General features: G+C 36.5%; 1 protein-coding gene across 1 annotated transcript in view; it reads left to right on the top strand.

The window, feature by feature from the left end:
- The window catches only part of DCDC1 (doublecortin domain containing 1), a 465,581-nt gene that overhangs the window by 421,234 nt on the left and 24,805 nt on the right, over positions 1-19,542 (top strand). Inside the window, 4 exon segments of the mRNA XM_060019694.1 lie at positions 705-857; positions 1,579-1,680; positions 11,870-12,006; positions 13,296-13,475. Of these exon segments, the coding sequence (XP_059875677.1) occupies positions 705-857; positions 1,579-1,680; positions 11,870-12,006; positions 13,296-13,475 (572 nt within the window).

Genomic DNA, 19,542 nt, shown 5'->3' with positions numbered 1-19,542 from the left:
GACCCTGAAATAAATTTCTCTAAGATCTCAGGACCAGGAAAGTTGTATCTTGAGGAATTTATCTCTCTCTGTCAGCCATGTGTATCTTGAAATGGTGTTTTCCTCTTTGCTTTAGCCACAAGGATTCTCAGCGCCCAAATAGTGCTTTATCTCCAGCAAATAAAAACAGTGTGGTATTCATGTCTAGTATCATAATGATGATAAATATATTATCTAGCATTTTTTGGATGCTTGCACAATTAACTAGACCAAATATTATTCTAAACACTTTCCTTTTTATAATCATCCCAACAGCAGAATGAGATAGATACTATTAATCATTTAATTGATGAGTTCTCTGAAGCACCTTATCTCTGGCTTTGGTCTATTCCTATACTCCTTTTTCCCCTTCCTTGCTTTTTTTTCTCTTTATTTTATCCCTTTTCAGAGTAGATATTTTGGTAAGCTACCTCATATTTTTTTCATAACTAGATAAAGTGTAAGAAAGGAATTAAAATATGTATTTACAATAAGATTTGTTTAAATTATTTAGTTGCATATGAAGTTTCTGATCAGATTTATGTATTTGCATCTGGTTTGGGCATTAACCTGTTTAAATCAAGTCATTAATGAAGAATAAAATATTTTGAATAAACAAGTGAATTCAGCAAGCAAATTTATTCATTATTCATTGAACAATAGTATATGTGTCATTTGTTTCCCAGGAACAACAAGAATGAAAGTGAAAACCAAATTATTTCCAAAGTCTGTGACATCTGATAGTTTGGATGATATAGATAAGTCTTTGCTCACCCTCATCCTCAGAAATCCTATTGCCATCTGGGTATCTTGCGGTGAACCATTTCTAAGTCCGAATGGTAAGTGTTTTGTTTTTGCTTTCTTTCAAGCAAGTGCATAAAGAGCGAGAGAAATAAATTTTTTGTCACCATAAGAAAATCAGTTAAATGTGTATAATGTCAACATAATAACATCACATTTATGCAAAGAACGGGAGGTTCATCAATTAACATGTGCACAAGGATAGCTATACTCCTATATTTGCACAATTGCCTGTTTTTTTCTTACTGGAATGGAGTATTCTGCATGGAAAGTGTCTAATTTCATTGATAAAGAGATCCTTGGTCTATAAGACTGAGAATAATGATATACATTAGAAAATAACAAATGAGTTTAATTCACACTGAAGACCACCTGTCTGCACATTTTCATTTTTAAGAATTGCACCCTTTAGGCAGTAGGTGGATGTTTAAAAAAATGAATGGTTCCAAGGAAGACTTTCATCACCTCCAAATAGTTTGTGGAAATAGAAAATGAAATATGGCTATTACATATGGTAAATCTATATAATAAAACAGCACTGTTCTTCTTTTTTCCCCCTCCATTCCATAAAGAAATGCCTTAAGCCCTGTCATCTTTCAAATGAAGTTTCTTTTAATGACCCTTACCTTTTAATTACTTGTTTCTAATTGAATTTGTTTCTTGGAGCAGAAAGTTCTTTATAAATTATTGGCTTGCATGATAAATTACTGTTGATAAGAAGAATGCAAGATAAAATATCATGTCGTTTTTTAATTCTAGCTTTGAAGAAAGCAGAAAAAATAAAAAAACAGAACTGGCTAAAAAAGGACAAAATTTTGGCTGATCTAGACACTATGAAACACAAACTGAGACAGTTAAAAGGTCAGTATGAACTAAATCAAGTATCACCATGTTTAATTCTAAACCTTTAATTCTTAACCTTAATTTGCTGGTAGTTTTTTTTTTGACCTTTAGATACCAGATGTTTAACTGAATATTATATATTGTGTTACAAAAGTCACTTGAGCAAGTCTAAAACCTATTAATGTATCTTTTCAGTACTGATTTTGTATTTGTAAATTTTATATTAAAATGAATATCACATGATTTATATATACATTTTTAAAATTTGGAGGATGTGTGGATCATATAACCACCCTATTGGTTTTGAAACAATTCCTGAACTGACATTTTATGGACTTTGGAATTAGTCATTAAACAAAACATTCTGTTATTTCTTAGGTATTGCTTGGGAAGAAGTTTTGTTAAATAATCTGAGTGAGGAAGTACTAAATTCTTCAAAGATTAGTGTCTTTATCACAGAAGGGAGGTTATCTTGTTATGCGGCATAAGATATGTTATTCACAGACAAAGTGATTGATTGACAATATTTGTCCTCTTCCATTCTCTTTGTCACAGAATCTTAAGTTCCTGATCTTATATTATTCCCAGCACTTCAGACACCAAAAGATTCTTTGGGGAATAAGTATGTTATGGACTTTAGTCTGGGAAGGAATACATTTCAGGCTCTGTAACTGCCGTAGCAGGATTTCAGCTCCTGAGTATCTGTACCGTCTGGTGTCAGAAACATGTGACTCTTACTTCAATAAATAAGACAATTAGTCCTAAGTGCACTAGACAGCACTCTGGGTTGAAATGGCTATTTTTCAGTTTTTACCAAAAGGATTATTGGGTCTAACTGAAAAGCATCTATTACTATTGCTAACCTCTACTGCTCCAACTACGTGACACTTGCACTTGAATGTCCCATAGGCATGTCCAAAACTGAAGTTAACACGTCACCATATAGTGACCATACCACCATTTCATTTCATATCTTACCACACCAATGCCTCCTTCATTTCTTCTGTGGGCATTACCACAACCAGGTGTTCCATCTCAAGGAGCTGGGAGTCATCCTTGGCATCTCCCACTCTCGCTATCTCTAAGCAAGTATCAGTAAGTCTTGTTGCTTTGAATCTGTTTTTCAAATGAATTCTAAGGATCTTGATTCCTACTGTCATTATCCAAGTTCAAGCTATCGTCATCTATTCTTTGGGTTACTGGGTCAGCTTTCTGTTCAGTTCCCTCTGCCTCAAACTTTTCTCTCTCCTGTTCTCTTGGATTGCTTCTCATTATTTACTTTTCAGCTTACTGGTTATTTCTCCTAAAAGTCTTCACTAACATTCTAAGTCAGGAACAGTGTGGTTTGTCATACCCTTAACTTCCCCCGATAACCCTTATCACTTTATTATACATACCTGATCATATGACTGTCTCCCCTATGTTACATTATAAATTCTATACCCTTCTAATTTGTTCTCTGAATAGTTGTAGAATTATTTAATTAAAGAATAAATGGAATTTCAACCATCCACTCCAATGAGCTTTCTAAGCTCTATTTCTTTGTCAAATTAAATCAATAGAAAGTAACATATTAAAAACAGCACCCGGCAGAGCTGCTTTTACTGAATTCTGATTTTATATCATGTCTTTAGCTTTTATGATAATTAAGTATTAAAAAGGTATTTAAAGTTCAGTTGGCATCATCCACAATATCACTGTGGAAAAGTCTTTTTCGTCAGATGGTGTCCATTATGGAGAAATCCATTAATGCAGTTTCTCTTAAAATTTAGTACTAAGATAAATCTTGTCTCTACTGCTAAACTGTTATGTTTTCTGCTATTAAATGTAAATTCATTGCTAACTTATAAAATACCTACTGTGAGGATGGTCTTTTCTAGTTGCTGGGATTAGGAGGAGAAATAATAGCAAGTTTAAATTCAGTAAACTGCAGTCCCTGTTGTATTGTAAGCTTCTGTTTTTTCCTTTTTTAAAAATTCAATCATTTTATCATTTTTTTAACATCTTTATTGGAGTATAATTGCTTTACAATGGTGTGTTAGTTCCTGCTGTATAACAAAGTGAATCAGCTACACGTATATATGTATCCCCATATCCCCTCCCTCTTGTGTCTCCCTCCCACCCTCCCTATCCCACCCCTCTAGGTGGTCACAAAGCACCGAGCTGATCTCGCTGTGCTATGCAGCTGCTTCCCACTAGCTATCTATTTTACGTTTGGTAATGTGTATATGTCCATGCCACTCTCTCACTTCGTCCCAGCTTACCCTTCCCACTCACCGTGTCCTCAAGTCCATTCTCTATGTCTGCGTCTTTATTCCTGTCCTGCCCCTAAGTTCTTCAGAACCTTTTTTTTTAAGATTCCATATATATGTGTTAGCATACGGTATTTGTTTTTCTCTTTCTGACTTACTTCACTCTGTATGACAGACTCTAGGTCCATCCACTCACTACAGATAACTCATTTTCGTTTCTTTTTATGGCTGGGTAATATTCCATTGTATATATGTGCCACATCTTCTTTATCCATTCATCTGTCCATGGACACTTAGGTTGCTTCCATGTCCTGGCTATTGTAAACAGAGCTGCAATGAACATTGTAGTACATGACTCTTTTTGAATTATGGTTTTCTCAGGGTATATGCCCAGTAGTGGGATTGCTCTGTGGTATGGTAGTTCTATGTTTAGTTTTTTAAGGAACCTCCATCCTGTTCTCCATAGTGGCTGTATCAATTTACATTCCCACCAACAGTGCAAGAGGGTTCCCTTTTCTCCACACCCTCTCCAGCATTTATTATTTGTAGATTTCTGATGATGGCCATCCTGACTGGTGTTAGGTGATACCTCATGGTAGCTTTGATTTGCATTTCTCTAATGATTAGTGATGTTGAGCATCCTTTCATGTGTTTGTTGGCAATCTGTATATCTTCTTTGGAGGAATGTCTATTTAGGTCTTCTACCCATTTTTGGATTGGGTTGTTTGTTTTTTTGATATTGAGCTGCATCAGCTGCTTGTAAATTTTGCAGATTAATCCTTTGTCAGTTGCTTCATTTGAAAATATTTTCTCCCATTCTGAGGGTGGTCTTTTCATCTTGTTTATGGTTTCCTTTGCTGTGCAAAAGCTTTGAAGTTTCATTAGGTCCCATTTGTTTATTTTTGTTTTTATTTCCATTTCTTTAGGACATGGGTCAAAAAGGATCTTGCTGTGATTTATGTCATAGAGTGATCTTCCTATGTTTTCCTCTAAGAGACCTATAGTGTCTGGTCTTACATTTAGGTCTTTAATCCACTTTGAGTTTATTTTTGTGTATGGTGTTAGGAGTGTTCTAATTTCATTCTTTTACATTTAGCTGTCCAGTTTTCCCAGCACCACTTATTGAAGAGACTGTCTTTTCTCCATTGTATATTCTTGCCTCCTTTATCAAAGATAAGGTGACCATATGTGTGTGGGTTTAATCTCTGGGCTTTCTATCCTGTTCCATTGATATATATATTTCTGGTTTTGTGCCAGTACCATACTGTCTTGATTACTGTAGCTTTGTAGTATAGTTTGAACTCAGGGAGCCTGATTCCTCCAGCTCCATTTTTCTTCCTCAAGATTGCTTTGGCTATTCGGAGTCTTTTGTGTCTCCCAACAAATTTTAAGATTTTTTTGTTCTAGTTTGTGAAAAATGCCATTGGTAGTTTGATAAGGATTGTATTGAATCTGTAGACTACTTTGAGTAGTATAGTCATTTTCACAATGTTGATTCTTCCAATCCAAGAACATGGTATATCTCTCCATCTGTTGGTATCATCTTTAATTTCTTTCATCAGTGAGTTATAGTTTTCTGCATACAGGCCTTTTGTCTCCTTAGGTAGGTTTATTCCTAGGTATTTTATTCTTTTTGTTGCAATGGCAAATGGGAGTGTTTTCTTAATTTCATTTTCAGACTTTTCATCATAAATATCTAGGAATGCAAGAGATTTCTGTGCATTAATTTTGTATCCTGCTACTTTATCAAATTCATTGATTAGCTCTAGTAGTTTTCTGGTAGCATCTTTAGGATTCTCTATGTATAGTCACGTCATCTGCAAACACTGACACTTTTACTTCTTTTCCAATTTGGATTCCTTTTATTTCTTTTTCTTCTCTGATTGGTATCGCTAAAACTTACAAAACTATGTTAAATAATAGTGGTAAGAGTGGGCAACCTTGTCTTGTTCCTGATCTTGTTCCAGTGGAAATGGTTTCAGTTTTTCACCATTGAGAATGATGTTTGCTGTGGGTTTGTCATATATAGCCTTTATTATGTTGAGGTTAAGTTCCCTCTATGTCTGCTTTCTGGAGGGTTTTTATCATGGGTGTTGAATTTTGTCAAAAGCTTTTTCTGCATCTATTGACATTATCATATGGTTTTTATTGTTCAATTTGTTAATATGCTGTATCACATTGATTGATTTGAATATACTGAAGAAGCCTTGAATTCCTGGGGTAAACTCCACTTGATCGTGGTGTATGATCCTTTTCATGTGCTGTTGGATTCTGTTTGCTAGTGTTATGTTGAGGATTATTGCATCTATGTTCATCAGTGATATTGGCCTGTAGTTTTCTTTTTTTGGTGACATCTTTTTCTGGTTTTGGTATCGGGTGATGGCGGCCTCCTAGAATGAGTTTCGGAGTGTTCCTCCCCCTGCTATATTTGGGAAGAGTTTGAGAAGGATAGGTGTTAGTTCTTTTGTAAATGGTTGATAGAATTTGCCTGTGAATCCATCTGGTCCTGGGCTTTTCTTTGTTGGAAGACTTTTATTCACACTTTCAATTTCAGTGCTTGTGATTGGTCTGTTTATATTTTCTATTTCTTCCTGGTTCAGGCTCGGAAGGTTGTGCTCTTCTAAGAATTTTTCCATTTCTTCTAGCTTGTCCATTTTATTGGCATATAGTTGCTTGTAGTAATCTCTCATGATCCTTTGTATTTCTGCAGTGTCAGTTGTTACTTCTCCTTTTTCATTTCTAATTCTGTTGATTTGAGTCTTTTTCCTTGTTTTCTTGATGAGTCTGACTAATGGTTTATCAATTTTGTTTATCTTCTCAAAGAACCAGCTTTTAGTTTTATTGATCTTTGCTATTGTTTCCTTCATTTCTTTTTCATTTATTTCTGATCTGATATTTATGATTTTTCCTCCTGCTAACTTTTGGGTTTTTTTGTTCTTCTTCTCTGACTGCTTTAGGTGTAAGGTTAGGTTGTCTATTTGAGTTTTTCTTGTTTCTTGGGGTAGGATTGTATTGCTATAAACTTCCCTCTTAGAACTGCTTTTGCTGCATCCCATAGGTTTTGGGTCATTGTGGTTTCATTGTCATTTGTTTCTAAATATTTTTTGACTTCCTCTTTGATTTCATCAGTGATCTCATGGTTATTTAGTAATGTATTGTTTGGCCTCCATGTGTTTGTAATTTTTACAGTTTTTTTTCCTGTAATTGATATCTAGTCTCATAGTGTTGTGTTGTGAAAGGATACTTGATACGATTTCAATTTTCTTAACTTTACCAAGGCTTGATTTGTTAACCAAGATATGATCTATCCTGGAGAATGTTCCATGAGCAGTTGAGAAGAAAGTGTATTCTGTTGTTTTGGATGGAATGTCCAATAAATATCAATTAAGTCCATCTTGTTTAATGTGTCATTTAAAGCCTGTGTTTCCTTATTCATTTTCATTTTGGATGATCTGTCCGTTGGTGAAAGTGGGGTGTTAAAGTCCTCTATTATTATTGTGTTACTGTTGATTTCCCCTTTTATGGCTGTTAGCATTTGCTTTATGTATTGAGGTGCTCCTATGTTGGGTGCATAAATATTTACAATTGTTATATCTTCTTCTTGGTTTGATCCCTTGATCATTATGTAGTGTCCTTCTTTGTGTCTTGTAATAGTCTTTATCTTAAAGTCTATTTTGTCTGATATGAGAATTGCTACTCCAGCTTTCTTCTGATTTCCATTTGCATGGAATACCTTTTTTCATCCCCACTTTCAGTCTGTATGTGTCCCTAGGTCTGAAATGAGTCTCTTATAGACAGCATATATATAGGTCTTGTTTTTGTATCCATTCAGCCAATCTATGTCTTTTGGTTGGAACATTTAATCCATTTATATTTAAGGTAATTATTGATATGTATGTTCCTATTACCATTTTCTTAATTGTTTTGGGTTTGTTATTGTAGGTCTTTTCCTTCTCTTGTGTTTCCTGCCTAGAGAAGTTCCTTTAGCATTTGTTGTAAAGCTGGTTTGGTGGTGCTGAGCTCTCTTAGCTTTTGCTTGTCTGTAAAGGTTTTAATTTCTCCACTGAATCTGAATGAGATCCTTGCTGGGTAGAGTAATCTTGTTTGTTGGTTTTTTGCCTTTCATCACTTTAAATATATCCTGCCACTCCCTTCCGGCTTGCAGAGCTTCTGCTAAAAGATCAGCTGTTAACTTTATGGGGATTCCCTTGTGTGTTATTTGTTGCTTTTCCCTTGCTGTTGTTAATATTTTTTCTTTGTATTTAATTTTTGATAGTTTGATTAATATGTGTCTTAGGTGTTTTTCCTTGGCTTTATCCTGTATGGGACTCTCTGCACTTCCTGGACCTGACTGACACTTTCCTTTCCCATAGTAGGGAAGTTTTCAACTATAATCTCTTCAAGTATTTTCTCAGTCCCTTTCTTTTTCTCTTCTTCTTCTGGGACCCCTACAATTCAAATGTTGGTGCATTTAATGTTGTCCCAGAAGTCTCTGAGACTGTCCTTTCTTTTCACTCTTTTTTCTGCTCAATGGTAGTTATTTCCACTATTTTATCTTCCAGGTTACTTATCCATTCTTCTGCCTCAGTTATTCTGCTATTGATTCCTTCTAGAGAATTTTTAATTTCATTTATTGTGTTGTTCATCATTTTTTGTTTGCTCTTTAGTTCTTCTAGGTCCTTGTTAAACATTTCTTATATCTTCTCCATTCTATTTCTGAGGTTTGGGATCATCTTTACTATCATTACTCTGAATTCTTTTTCAGGTAGACTGCCTATTTCCTCTTCATTTGTTTGGTCTGGTGGGTTTTTACTTTGCTTCTTCATCTGCTGCATATTTCTCTGTCTTCTCATTTTGCTTAACCTACAGTGTTTGGGGTCTCCTTCGCAGGCTGCAGGTTCATAGTTCCCATTGTTTTTGGTGTCTGCCCCCATGGCTAAGTTTGGTTCAGTGGGTGTGTAAGCTTCCTGGTAGAGGGGACTGTTGCCTGTGTTCTGGTGGATGAGGATGGATCTTGTCTTTCTGGTGGGCAGGACCACGTCCAGTGGTGTGTTTTGGGGTGTCTGTGAACTTACTATGATTTTAGGTAGCCTCTCTGCCAGTGGGTGGGGTTGTGTTCCTGTCTTGCTAGTTGTTTGCCATGGGGTGTCCAGCACTGGAGCTTGCTGGTCATTGAGTGGAGCTGGGTCTTAGCGTTGAGACGGAGATCTCTGGGAGAGCTCTCGGTGACGGATATTACGTGGGGCCGGGAGGTCTCTGGTGGTCTAATGTCCTGTACTTGGCTCTCCCACCTCAGAGGCTCAGGCCTGACACCTGGCCAGTGCACCAAGACCCTGTCATCCACATGGCTGAATGATGGGCAAGTCAGAAAGGAATCAGGTTTCCGGCCCTTGGATTGTGGCCGACTCAGGATTGGGGCTCCACAGGTCTGCCTCTGGATTGTGAGCTTCTTGAGCATTGGATGAAAGAGGAGGTTTGGGAGGTATGAACAGTGACCAAATCAATTATATCGTATTATTATAAGGATTGGTAAATACAGCGAATTTTTATTGAGCATATACTGTGTACAAAGTACTATGGTAAGCTGATTTTACATTTCATTTGTAAGCATGATCATTGCTAATATTAATGAAATTGTAGTAATAACTTTGTGGGGTTTTTATGATTAAGTTACAAATGCCAGATATTTACTACATGCTTAGTACAGAATGAATATTCACTAAACATTAGAACAGGGATTCCTGAGAAGGCAGTCCATTTTCCCAGTTGGGATCTTAAAAACAGATAAACAAAACTGAAGGATGGCAGATCAGGCCAAAGTATCACCTTTGTTACATATAAAGGCAATGCTGGAACATTTTATTTAGTGGGAGAACTAAATGGATCTGCTAACTGAAACCCCAAATGAGGTGGACTAATCCTTTCGGGCACATATGGTGCTGAACCAGGAGGCGCCCTCCCAATAAAGGAGAGATATGAGGAGAGCTGTCCAGGTGAGATTTATAGTCTGAAAGAACAGCAAAGTACCCACGTTCTCTAGCTTTCCCCATTAATAGTTAGATATTCTCTTCCCCCCTCCCCCACCAATCACATGTGAAATAAAACAGAATATATGGAAAATGTAATAAGAAAATAAAAAGTAATTTATTCAATACATTTTTGTTTTGTTTCTATTTGTTATTCTTACCTACATAAAGGCTAGTTTATTATGAAAATCTTTTGTGATGATATTATGTCCCTTTATAAAAGTTAGAGTGCAAATGCTTTCATTTTCTGAAGACCATTAGAAACAAGTTGACAGAAAACAATAATGCATGTGTTTTTTGCTCTTTCTTATATTCAAATCCTGGCTCTTAACAGTGTAAATGATAAACTATTGGAGAACTGTCTTTAGTTGAGCAAAATTTTAGTGTTCAAAATGCATTATAAATAAAATATTTATTGAGATGTTATCCACAAGAATTTATGCAGATAAATTAATGTTGTCTGTACATTATGAGTAGAGTCAGCTGAAAACTATATTTGGCATAAATTTCTGTTATGTATTTTTCTGGTGCCACTGTGCTCTTCTCCAAAACATGTTGCCTAATGGCATTGTCACTGTAACTCATTGGCTGTTAATTCAATTATGTTTTCTCCATAACCATAAATTGCATATGAATGCTTATTAGGTACATAGAGTTCTGATTTCCCTGAAAAGTCATTTCTGCCACCTATTTTTATTGCTGGATCTATTTACACAAACTTGAGCTATAAGAGCACAAATGTGTTATCCTCTACAAATACTGAGTTATTTTCAAAATGTTTTGTTCATAGTCACGGTATGAAAACCTGCACATTATAAGTCTCCTGGCAACAAAATTAGGACTTAACGTCATTTCAGTATTTCTATTATTTTATCCACCTAAGTGTTACTTTCTCAAAAAAGCCTTTTCTGACACTTCAGACTAGGTCAGCAGCCTGTTTTACATGCTTTTACGCACCCTGTACTTCCATGGTGCAACACAGTTACAATCAGTTATTGGTGTAATCATTTCCTTGACATTTGCCTTCCTTACCAAAGTGTAAGCCTTTGAGGCAAGGACTTAGTCTCGAACATGTTTTGTATGTGCACCATCCAGCACAATGCCTGACTCATACCTGATGTTCAACATAGGTTTCTAGAAGGAACATCCAAGAGAAAGCATTATTTGTACTTAAGAAGTTTCGAGATCAGTCTGAGACTCAGTGCTCAGTATATCTTCAACCCAGAAGAAGAAAACAATTTAATAAGTGTGACCTTTAAACCTCTTTTATAATGATTTAAAGTGGTCTAGCTGAAAGAATGCATAAATTCAAATCACCACACTTATTAATGTATGCCTGTGATTCTTTAGAATACACCATTCCGATAAATATTTTCTCTTACCACAGCTTCTTAAGAGCCCAGAGGACACAGCAGAGGTGTCAGAAACTAATCGTGTTCGCAGGGTATTATTAGATAGAAAAAAAAAAAAGGCCTCCCGTCTCTTGGGTTAATATTATTTTAGAAATACTTAATCCCCAGGCTGCTAAACTAATTGTGGGGGAAAGGCTTATTATTAGTGAAGAGAACAAAACATATGTTCCATGACTGGAAGAGATGATGGGCTATATAGGTCATGGATTCTATTTGACTAAATTACCGCTGAACCATATCGTGGATGAGAGGTTGGGGCCAGTGTGGAAGTCAGCGTGTTATCTTTCTTTTCCATCTGTACACTGAGTATGCATATCCTGGCTATTTAAAGCCTCAAGCTCCCGTATGAAGAGACATTGTTAGATCTTATTACCTTAGGCATCTTTGCTTTTATGATATATTTAGTATTTTACCCTCTGCTCCCAAGTGAAATGATTTATGCATAGAAAGCCAAACCAATTTATTTGAAATCTGAAAGCCTATCATCAGAAACATTTCCAGAGACTTCTTTCCCCAGGGCGGCGGGTAGCAGCATGTCAGCCAGCCACCATGGTTCCCAACAAAAGCCCTGTGCAGCCGGTGGTAGTGGAAGGAGGCTGGACTAAGCAGACTCAAGAGGAAATTAAACTCATGGACCTTATAAGACATACAGAGGTATGATCTTTAGGACTCCAGACATTAAAGACTCAGGCTCTTTTATAAGCTTTTAAAAGTACAGTATTGAATTTTTAAATTATGCTATTAATATATTCTCGGCATCTGGTCAGTAATGACCACATAAGCATATGCCAAGCATTGAGTTGGCATTTGGAGAGTAACTATCTAAGCCACAGCCAGCTCATATGAAAGTCTGTTTTGTTTGAATGGAGACCAGAAATTATGACCTTAGCAAAGAAGAGAAAAAGGCCCAGTGGATATGTACAAAGGTAATTATAATAAATGTAGTCAAGTTGAGCCTTATGGCTTCATTGCTCATCACTCCGAAGGGTATGTCTCAATATGTAAAAAGAGGAAGGAGCAAAATACTAATTTCAATGGAGACATTCAGAAGTGAGGAATTCAAAAAGCAGTTTCAATCCAATTGATTAATCAGACAGGATTGCCAGACATAAAAAAGACGAGAAGAGAAAGGTCAGCTGTTGAGAGAGGATTGGGGATAGAGAGACCTGGGAAAACTTTTTGCTTTGTGAAGTTTTTCATCAAAATGATGTGTTCTTATTTAATAGGGTTTCTCAAATCATGAAATGTGTTCAATCTAAATTTTAGGCGTGGTGCCCAAGTCAAGGTTACTAGAAAAAAGAAATTGACATCGCTAGAAATATGACTTCTTGCCAAGCTAAGAAGGATAAATCACTGACCAGGGAATGAATGCAAAGCATTGAACTAGGACATGCTTGAAGTAGGATGAAAAGCTGCCTGGCAGGGATCTGGCAGAATATAAAGGTGACTGCTGTATTTTAAAAGACAGAGAGTAAAGATTTAAACAATAGTCATGTACATTCCCTTAAGCATGTCTTGGTTAAAGGAAATGATGCTGTGACTCTAATCAAAAACTCATTTGTTAGATGCAGAGAAATCACTCAGTAGGAGAAACGCCATACAAAAATCCAAAAACATAGCTCTATTTATTTCTCCAAAATATAAATGAAAGTTAAGTGCTTTGCCAAAATAAGTGCCTTATTATTATTACTCTAATGATTATTATTGCTTACAGTGATGCATTGAAGCAAGGGGAATTTACAGAAGAGTCAGTGATAGGAGAGGGTAATGTAATTCCTAAATCTTTTTTCCGTATGATGTACAATTATAAGATATTTCTTTCAGCATATTCTACACGCACATGCACACACACACACGCACACAGACACATGCACAGACACACACGCTTAGACACTAAACAGACAATTCTCTAACCATGGCATTCTCTGGGCTTTTCTTAACAGGCACAGCTTTCTGAAGTCCAAGAACTGCAATCCAAGGGAAATTCTCCAACTGCACCTAAATGTATATCATTCAAGAGGAGCAGCTTGTATAAGCAACCCGATGCAAAACGAGCGTGGATTTACCTAAATGGAGGCAGACCTGAAGATGGCACTTATGCCCGGGGCAGAACTATTTCAGAGGTAAACCTAGTGTGAAAGGAGAGTGTTTTATAGGCCTGTTTTCAAATTCCAGCGCTGACATTTATAGATTGTTAGGTCAGGCAAATTATTTTACCTCTCTAAATCTCATTTTCTCATCTCTAAAATGGGAGTAATACTTTCCTCACAGGGTGGAGTCCAATGCTGTCTGACATAATGTGTGCATCAGAATATGACACTTGGCCAGCAGAGAACAATGACAATTAAACTCATTGCACCCAAGTTTAGAGTAAATCTAAACTTTAAGATAATTTAAAATAGTTTTCCTGTTCCATTTTAAACCTAGTTCACAAAAGAGTGATTATTCACTGGATATGTTCCCCGTGGGGAAAACAACAGTATTCACTAGAGGAAATCTATCATATTCTTGTCACACAGATTCTTGGAACTATGGCAAACTTTCCACTTTCCAGAATTAAAACATTGACTAAAGAAAAGATGAGTAACAGTTCATTTATTGTTTGCAATATCAATGATACAATTCTAAAAGTTGACATTTTGTCTTAGTCTTTAAATGAAAACTTTAGGTACCTAATAAATGGATTTTGGTAGAATTTTTAAAAGTCTTATTTGTTGCAGTGATATCTTATAATAGTTGTTGGGCTTTATTATTTGTGAAATGTTTTTATAATTTTTTCTGGGACAAGAGGAAGTCATATAAAGGTGAGATGTTGGTGGGAGATGGAAGGAAAGGCAAGACAGTGCAGCAGGCAGGCCTGGAGGAGTTCATGGAGGCTCATGGGGGCACCTAGAGTGGCAGGGGCACCTCAGAGGAGTTGTGTCCCTGAAGGTTGGTGATTTCAAAGTGTGATGGAGACCACTTCTCTTTGACAAGGACTTTGGATAAGAACTGTGAAAGCAATTGCATCTCAGAAGTTGACAACCGATTTGCTGTATTTGAGAAAGAAGAGAGAAAAATGCAGACAATAAATTCAAAACTAGGAATACAAGTAAAGGAACTTCATACACATGGGGAAGAAAAAGGAAAGTGATTTTTTAAAATGAGTGAAACTTTTTCAGGAGAGAACACCCTAGAACAGTTTCTATAACAAACCTGAAATGTTTCTTCCTTGCTGGTTTCTTTGAAAATCACAGAGTTTGTATTGCAGATGTTAAGTCTTAAGATGCACATAACCATTGCAACTAGAACTGATACATTAGTGAGGGAATATGAAATGATTAATAAATAAAAAGTAGAGCAGGGACGAGGATTAAAGATAGCCTGTCAGGCTCAGGATAGCAAAAACTTACCATAACTTTTACAAAAATTACATATACCTGGTGAAAGAATGACTTTTTGATTTATGTGACTCTCATGTAGCATATAAAAGCCATGCCATACATATTATTCCATGATCATATAATTTTTTATGAACTTTGTACATAAAGGGCACTGTGCTAGATGCTGTAAAGTATTATCCTAATTTATGTGTGTGAAAAGGGTTTGAAAACTTTATAGTGCAGTATAATTGACAGGTTAACCTATAGCAATAGGAGGAATAAAATGACGCATGATCTATGTTCTCATTAAATGCATACTTCCAACTGGCAAAACATTTGAAAATATATCAAGCTTTACTTAGGTTTATAGAGAAATGGGCACTCTCATGTCGATGGAAGTAAAACTTTTTGGAGGACCATGTGGCTATACAAATCATAAGAAAATGCACTTCTAGAACCTTATCCCAAGGATATTTTCATGAATTTATGCGAAGTTTGTTTGGTAAGAATAATTATCATGGGGCTATTTATAACATATATAGATTAGAAGTAAACACTTTTCAATAGGGAGTTGGTTAAATGAATTATAGTGTATAGGATGGAATATTACCATAATTAAAATCAACTTTAGAAAGAATGTCAATAAAGATGTTCAAGATATACTAAATGAAAGAAGCATACTATAAAGCACGTAGAGTTAGATTCTATATACATGCATGCACAAACCTAAAAGAAAAAGACTGGAAGGATTTTATTTTTGGAAGTGTTTATTGGATGGTCTTATTACTGGTGGCCTAATAAAAGTGGTATTTCTTTATTATGTGTTTTTCTTTGTGTTCCATATTTGGTTATGATGAACACAGATTGTAAGAAAAATTTGCTAAGGGAGCTGACCTTCCTCTTAGAGAAATACTAACAGCATGTGATGAAGGTCAGGTCAGTAGTACATACAGGAAGTTCAGTAGTTCAGAGGAGGGAACACTGGGCCCACCTGGGGTGAAGGAGAAAGGCTCCCCAGAGGACGCAACCAGGAGCTCTGATGGAACTTGAGAAATGGGTAAGATTCAACATTTAGGCAGAAAAAAGCATTAACAAGCATGAGGGGCATCACACACAGAGGTATGGGTGTTAGAATTCATAAACATACGAGTAGATGGTACCTGGACTGAGAATTAGGGAGAGATACAGACAACTGGAGAGACTGTTCAAAAGCATATAGGGTAGGCTTCCCTGGTGGCACAGTGGTTGAGAGTCCACCTGCTGATGCAGGGGACACGGGTTCGTGCCCCGGTCCGGGAAGATCCCACATGCCGTGGAGCTGCTGGGCCCGTGAGCCATGGCCACTGGGCCTGCGCGTCCAGAGCCTGTGCTCCGCAACAGGAGAGGCCACAGCGGTGAGAGGGCCGTGTACCGCAAAAAAAAAAAAAAAAAGCATATAGGGTGGACACCACATACTCTCTGTATAGTCTACTTGGGCTGCTATAACAAAATACCACAGACTGGGTGGCTCAGACAACAGAAATTTATTGCTCACACTTCTGGAGGCTGGAAAGTCCAAGAACAAGATGCCAGCAGGGTTGGCTTCTGATGTGGACTCTTTTTCTGAGTGGCAGATGGCTGACTTCTCACCACTGTGTCCTCTCAGAGCCTTTCCTCTGAGCACATGTGGAGAGAGAGCTCTAGTGTCTTTTCAGCCTATGAGTCTGGGGAAGGACACAGTTCAGTCCATTACACTACCCCAGACTAGAGTGCATGAACCACTAGTTTGTCTCTCAATAAGGTCATGGCATAGTAAAACCAATGTTTTGGGGAGACTAATGTGGCCTGTGTGTAGAAAGCTACTTAGGCAATGTCTAGAAAGTTTTCTGCATATTATTTCTTCTTTTGCTTTATTTAAAAAATGTTCTTTCTAATCTCTTTCTTTCCCTTTTTCCTTTTTCTGTTTTGATTTTGATTTTAGGGATCTGAATGAGATTCTTTGTCATCAGTTAGAAATGTATCCTTTCAGGCTCTCAGGCTGTAAAGAAAAGTTCAGGAGAATGGACTGTGTGTGTGAAACAAATAAACAACAGGAAGAGTAGGGTTCAGATTTTACTAGGGGAATCTGGCTAACAACACCAATTCCAGAGAAGCTCAGAGTTTCAGTGGTTGGTACTTTTACCAGAAGAATGAGGAACAGAACGCATTTCAAGGTGCTTCACTCTACTTTCTGTAATGAAACCCCCAGAAGGTATTTGAATCCCATCTAATACAGGCTTTCCCTCAACTTCGTTCACTGCTGTGGCTATTCTGGGTGATTGAACCACATTCTTCCTACCCAGTCTTTGAACATGGCTGGAGCAACCTCTCATCTCCAACTGGTGTAGGCTCATCTGTCATCAGTGCACCAAGGTGACACCCTCTCTAGGGTTAGTGGCTCTTTCTTCAGGGCCATCATCTTTCTCTGATTTATGACTATCAGGGCCCCTCCTTCTATGGTCCTAAAGCATCTGTCTCCTCTCATCCCAGCAACCTCTCTCTGATTCTACAGAATCTCAAAAGCAATGTGTTCTCTCACAGCCAAGCACAGTTCTGAATGCGTGAGTGGAAGCTGAAAGAATGAGAAACAGATTTTTTTGATTTGGAGAGGCAAGTACCTCATGTCCTCAGGGAATATGAAATAGTTCTGTGATGCCCACGTGAGCCACTCTGAGAGGACCTGGCCCATGAAAGCTCACAAAAGAGATTGTGGGTGAAGAATTATGTATAGAACATTGTTCTTTTATTATGAGTTTTTGTTATTGCAAAAATTACAAACATTTAATTTATATTACCCACTTTAAAGAAGGTACTTGAGTAAATTTGGATATATTTGAAAAACTGAGAATTAAGAATGTCATTAAAGGTCATAAGCTAACTAGATATTTTAGAACCTAATTGTACTGAAAATGCCTTTTGTTTTCAAATTTACTTTTAAAAGATTTTTGTAAACTCATTAACTGAGTCTCATGTAAATAGATCTTTGTGAACACCGAGTGAAATAGCTACAGATTTAAGTCATATTTTGTATTTGGTATATGCCGTTATTAAATTATATTTATTTTTCTGATTATAAACAGAACACAATCTCTATAGACGAGTGACATTTTAGTGGTAAAGTAGGGGAAAGTATAAGAATTATCCTTATGTAGGATCTTTTCAAACTACAGAAATTTCTCCCAGAGACATATCCGCACAATTCTAGGACAGCTCCCCACTGCTCCCAGTCCAAATAGAAACTCAGTTAATCATACTCTCTGGCTGCCTTGGAGCAGAAAAATATATAACTGCTATGGGCTGAATTGTGTGTCTCCACCTCCCACCCCCCGATTTCTTATGTTAAAGCCCTAACCCCCAATGTGATTGTATTTGGGGATAGAGCTTTTAGGAGGCAATTAAGGTTAAATGACCTTAAGGGTGGGGCCCTAACCTGATAACATTTGTGGGTTTATAAGAAGAGAAAAAGAGCGATCTCTCTCTCTTCTCCCATCATATGAGGAAGGCAGCTAGCTGTCTGTAAGCCAGGAGGAGCTCTCACCAGAAACCAAATCAAACCACAGCTTGATCTTGACTTGCCAGCCTCCAGAGCGGTGAGAAATAAATTTCCTTTGTTTAAGCCACTCAGTCAATGGTATTTGTTTTGGCAGCCCAAGCAGACTAAGATAATGACTATTGTTATGGAAAATTTAGAAAAACTGCAAAACCATATGAAGCATACGAATCTATTGTAATCACTATGAATTTTTTGATTATTTGAATAACATTTGTTCTGTTTTCTAATTATAAAACAACATACAGCCAGTGCATTAATATTAGAAAAAGGAAAAGCACCAAGAAGGAAATGAAAATTCTATCACCCACAAATAACCACAGTTATTAAAATTTTAGTAGATATATTCCTATGGTTTCTACATGGTTATTTATATATTTGTTTGCCATTGTGATCATAGTAGATCACATGGTATATATATAATTTTGCAACCTGTGTTATTTGCCTAACAAACTGTTGTGACTTTTTGCCCACATAATTTAATATTCTTTAACAAAACATTATTTTCAATGGCATCATCATCTTCTATCAACTGGATGGATTATTACTTACTCATCCAGTTTTCTATTGTTTGCCATTTAGATTGTTTTTAATTTTTTGCTATCATAAAGCATGCTCCAGTGAACATATCTATATATAAATCTTTATTTAATTTTCTGATTATTTCCCCCAGATAAATTCCTAGAAGAATTGCTAGGTCAAATTATGTAAATGCGCTTGAGAATTTTGATAGCTATCGCCAGCTTGTTTTCTAGGACGATTTCAGGAGTCAATGCTCCCACAAGTGGTGAATGAGAGTTCCCACTTACCTGCTGTTTACATGAGTTATCAACAATGCTAATTGCCATCACTTAGAAACATGTATTTGCAGGTTGACAGGAGAGAATGTTATACCCATGCTTTAATTTATATGTCTTTAATTATTTGTAAAAGTGATTTTGACTTGCTTTGTTTTACCATTTATTAGTAATCTGTGAATTCCTGACAAATTCTTTGCTATTTTTCTGCTGGAAGTATTTTTCACACTGATATGAATCTTCTTTTTTTAAAGTAACAAGCCTACTATGTGTAACTTTGTCAGATTTATTGTAACAATGATCCAATTTGCCATTGTGTCTAGGAGATTTTTTAAGGTACAGAAATTAATATATTTTAAAAGTTTGTTCTTTGCTTTTCATGTTCCAATAGTATTTTACTATCCTTATGTCATATAAAGATTCATCTTAAGATTTTTATAATTGTGTCTTTCCCGTTTACTTT

Source organism: Delphinus delphis, chromosome 8, assembly GCF_949987515.2.
Source record: "Delphinus delphis chromosome 8, mDelDel1.2, whole genome shotgun sequence".
NCBI classification, from domain to species: Eukaryota; Metazoa; Chordata; class Mammalia; order Artiodactyla; family Delphinidae; genus Delphinus; species Delphinus delphis.
The sequence above is the reverse complement of the archived record's forward strand: the minus strand, read 5'-3'. Positions and strand labels throughout refer to the sequence as shown.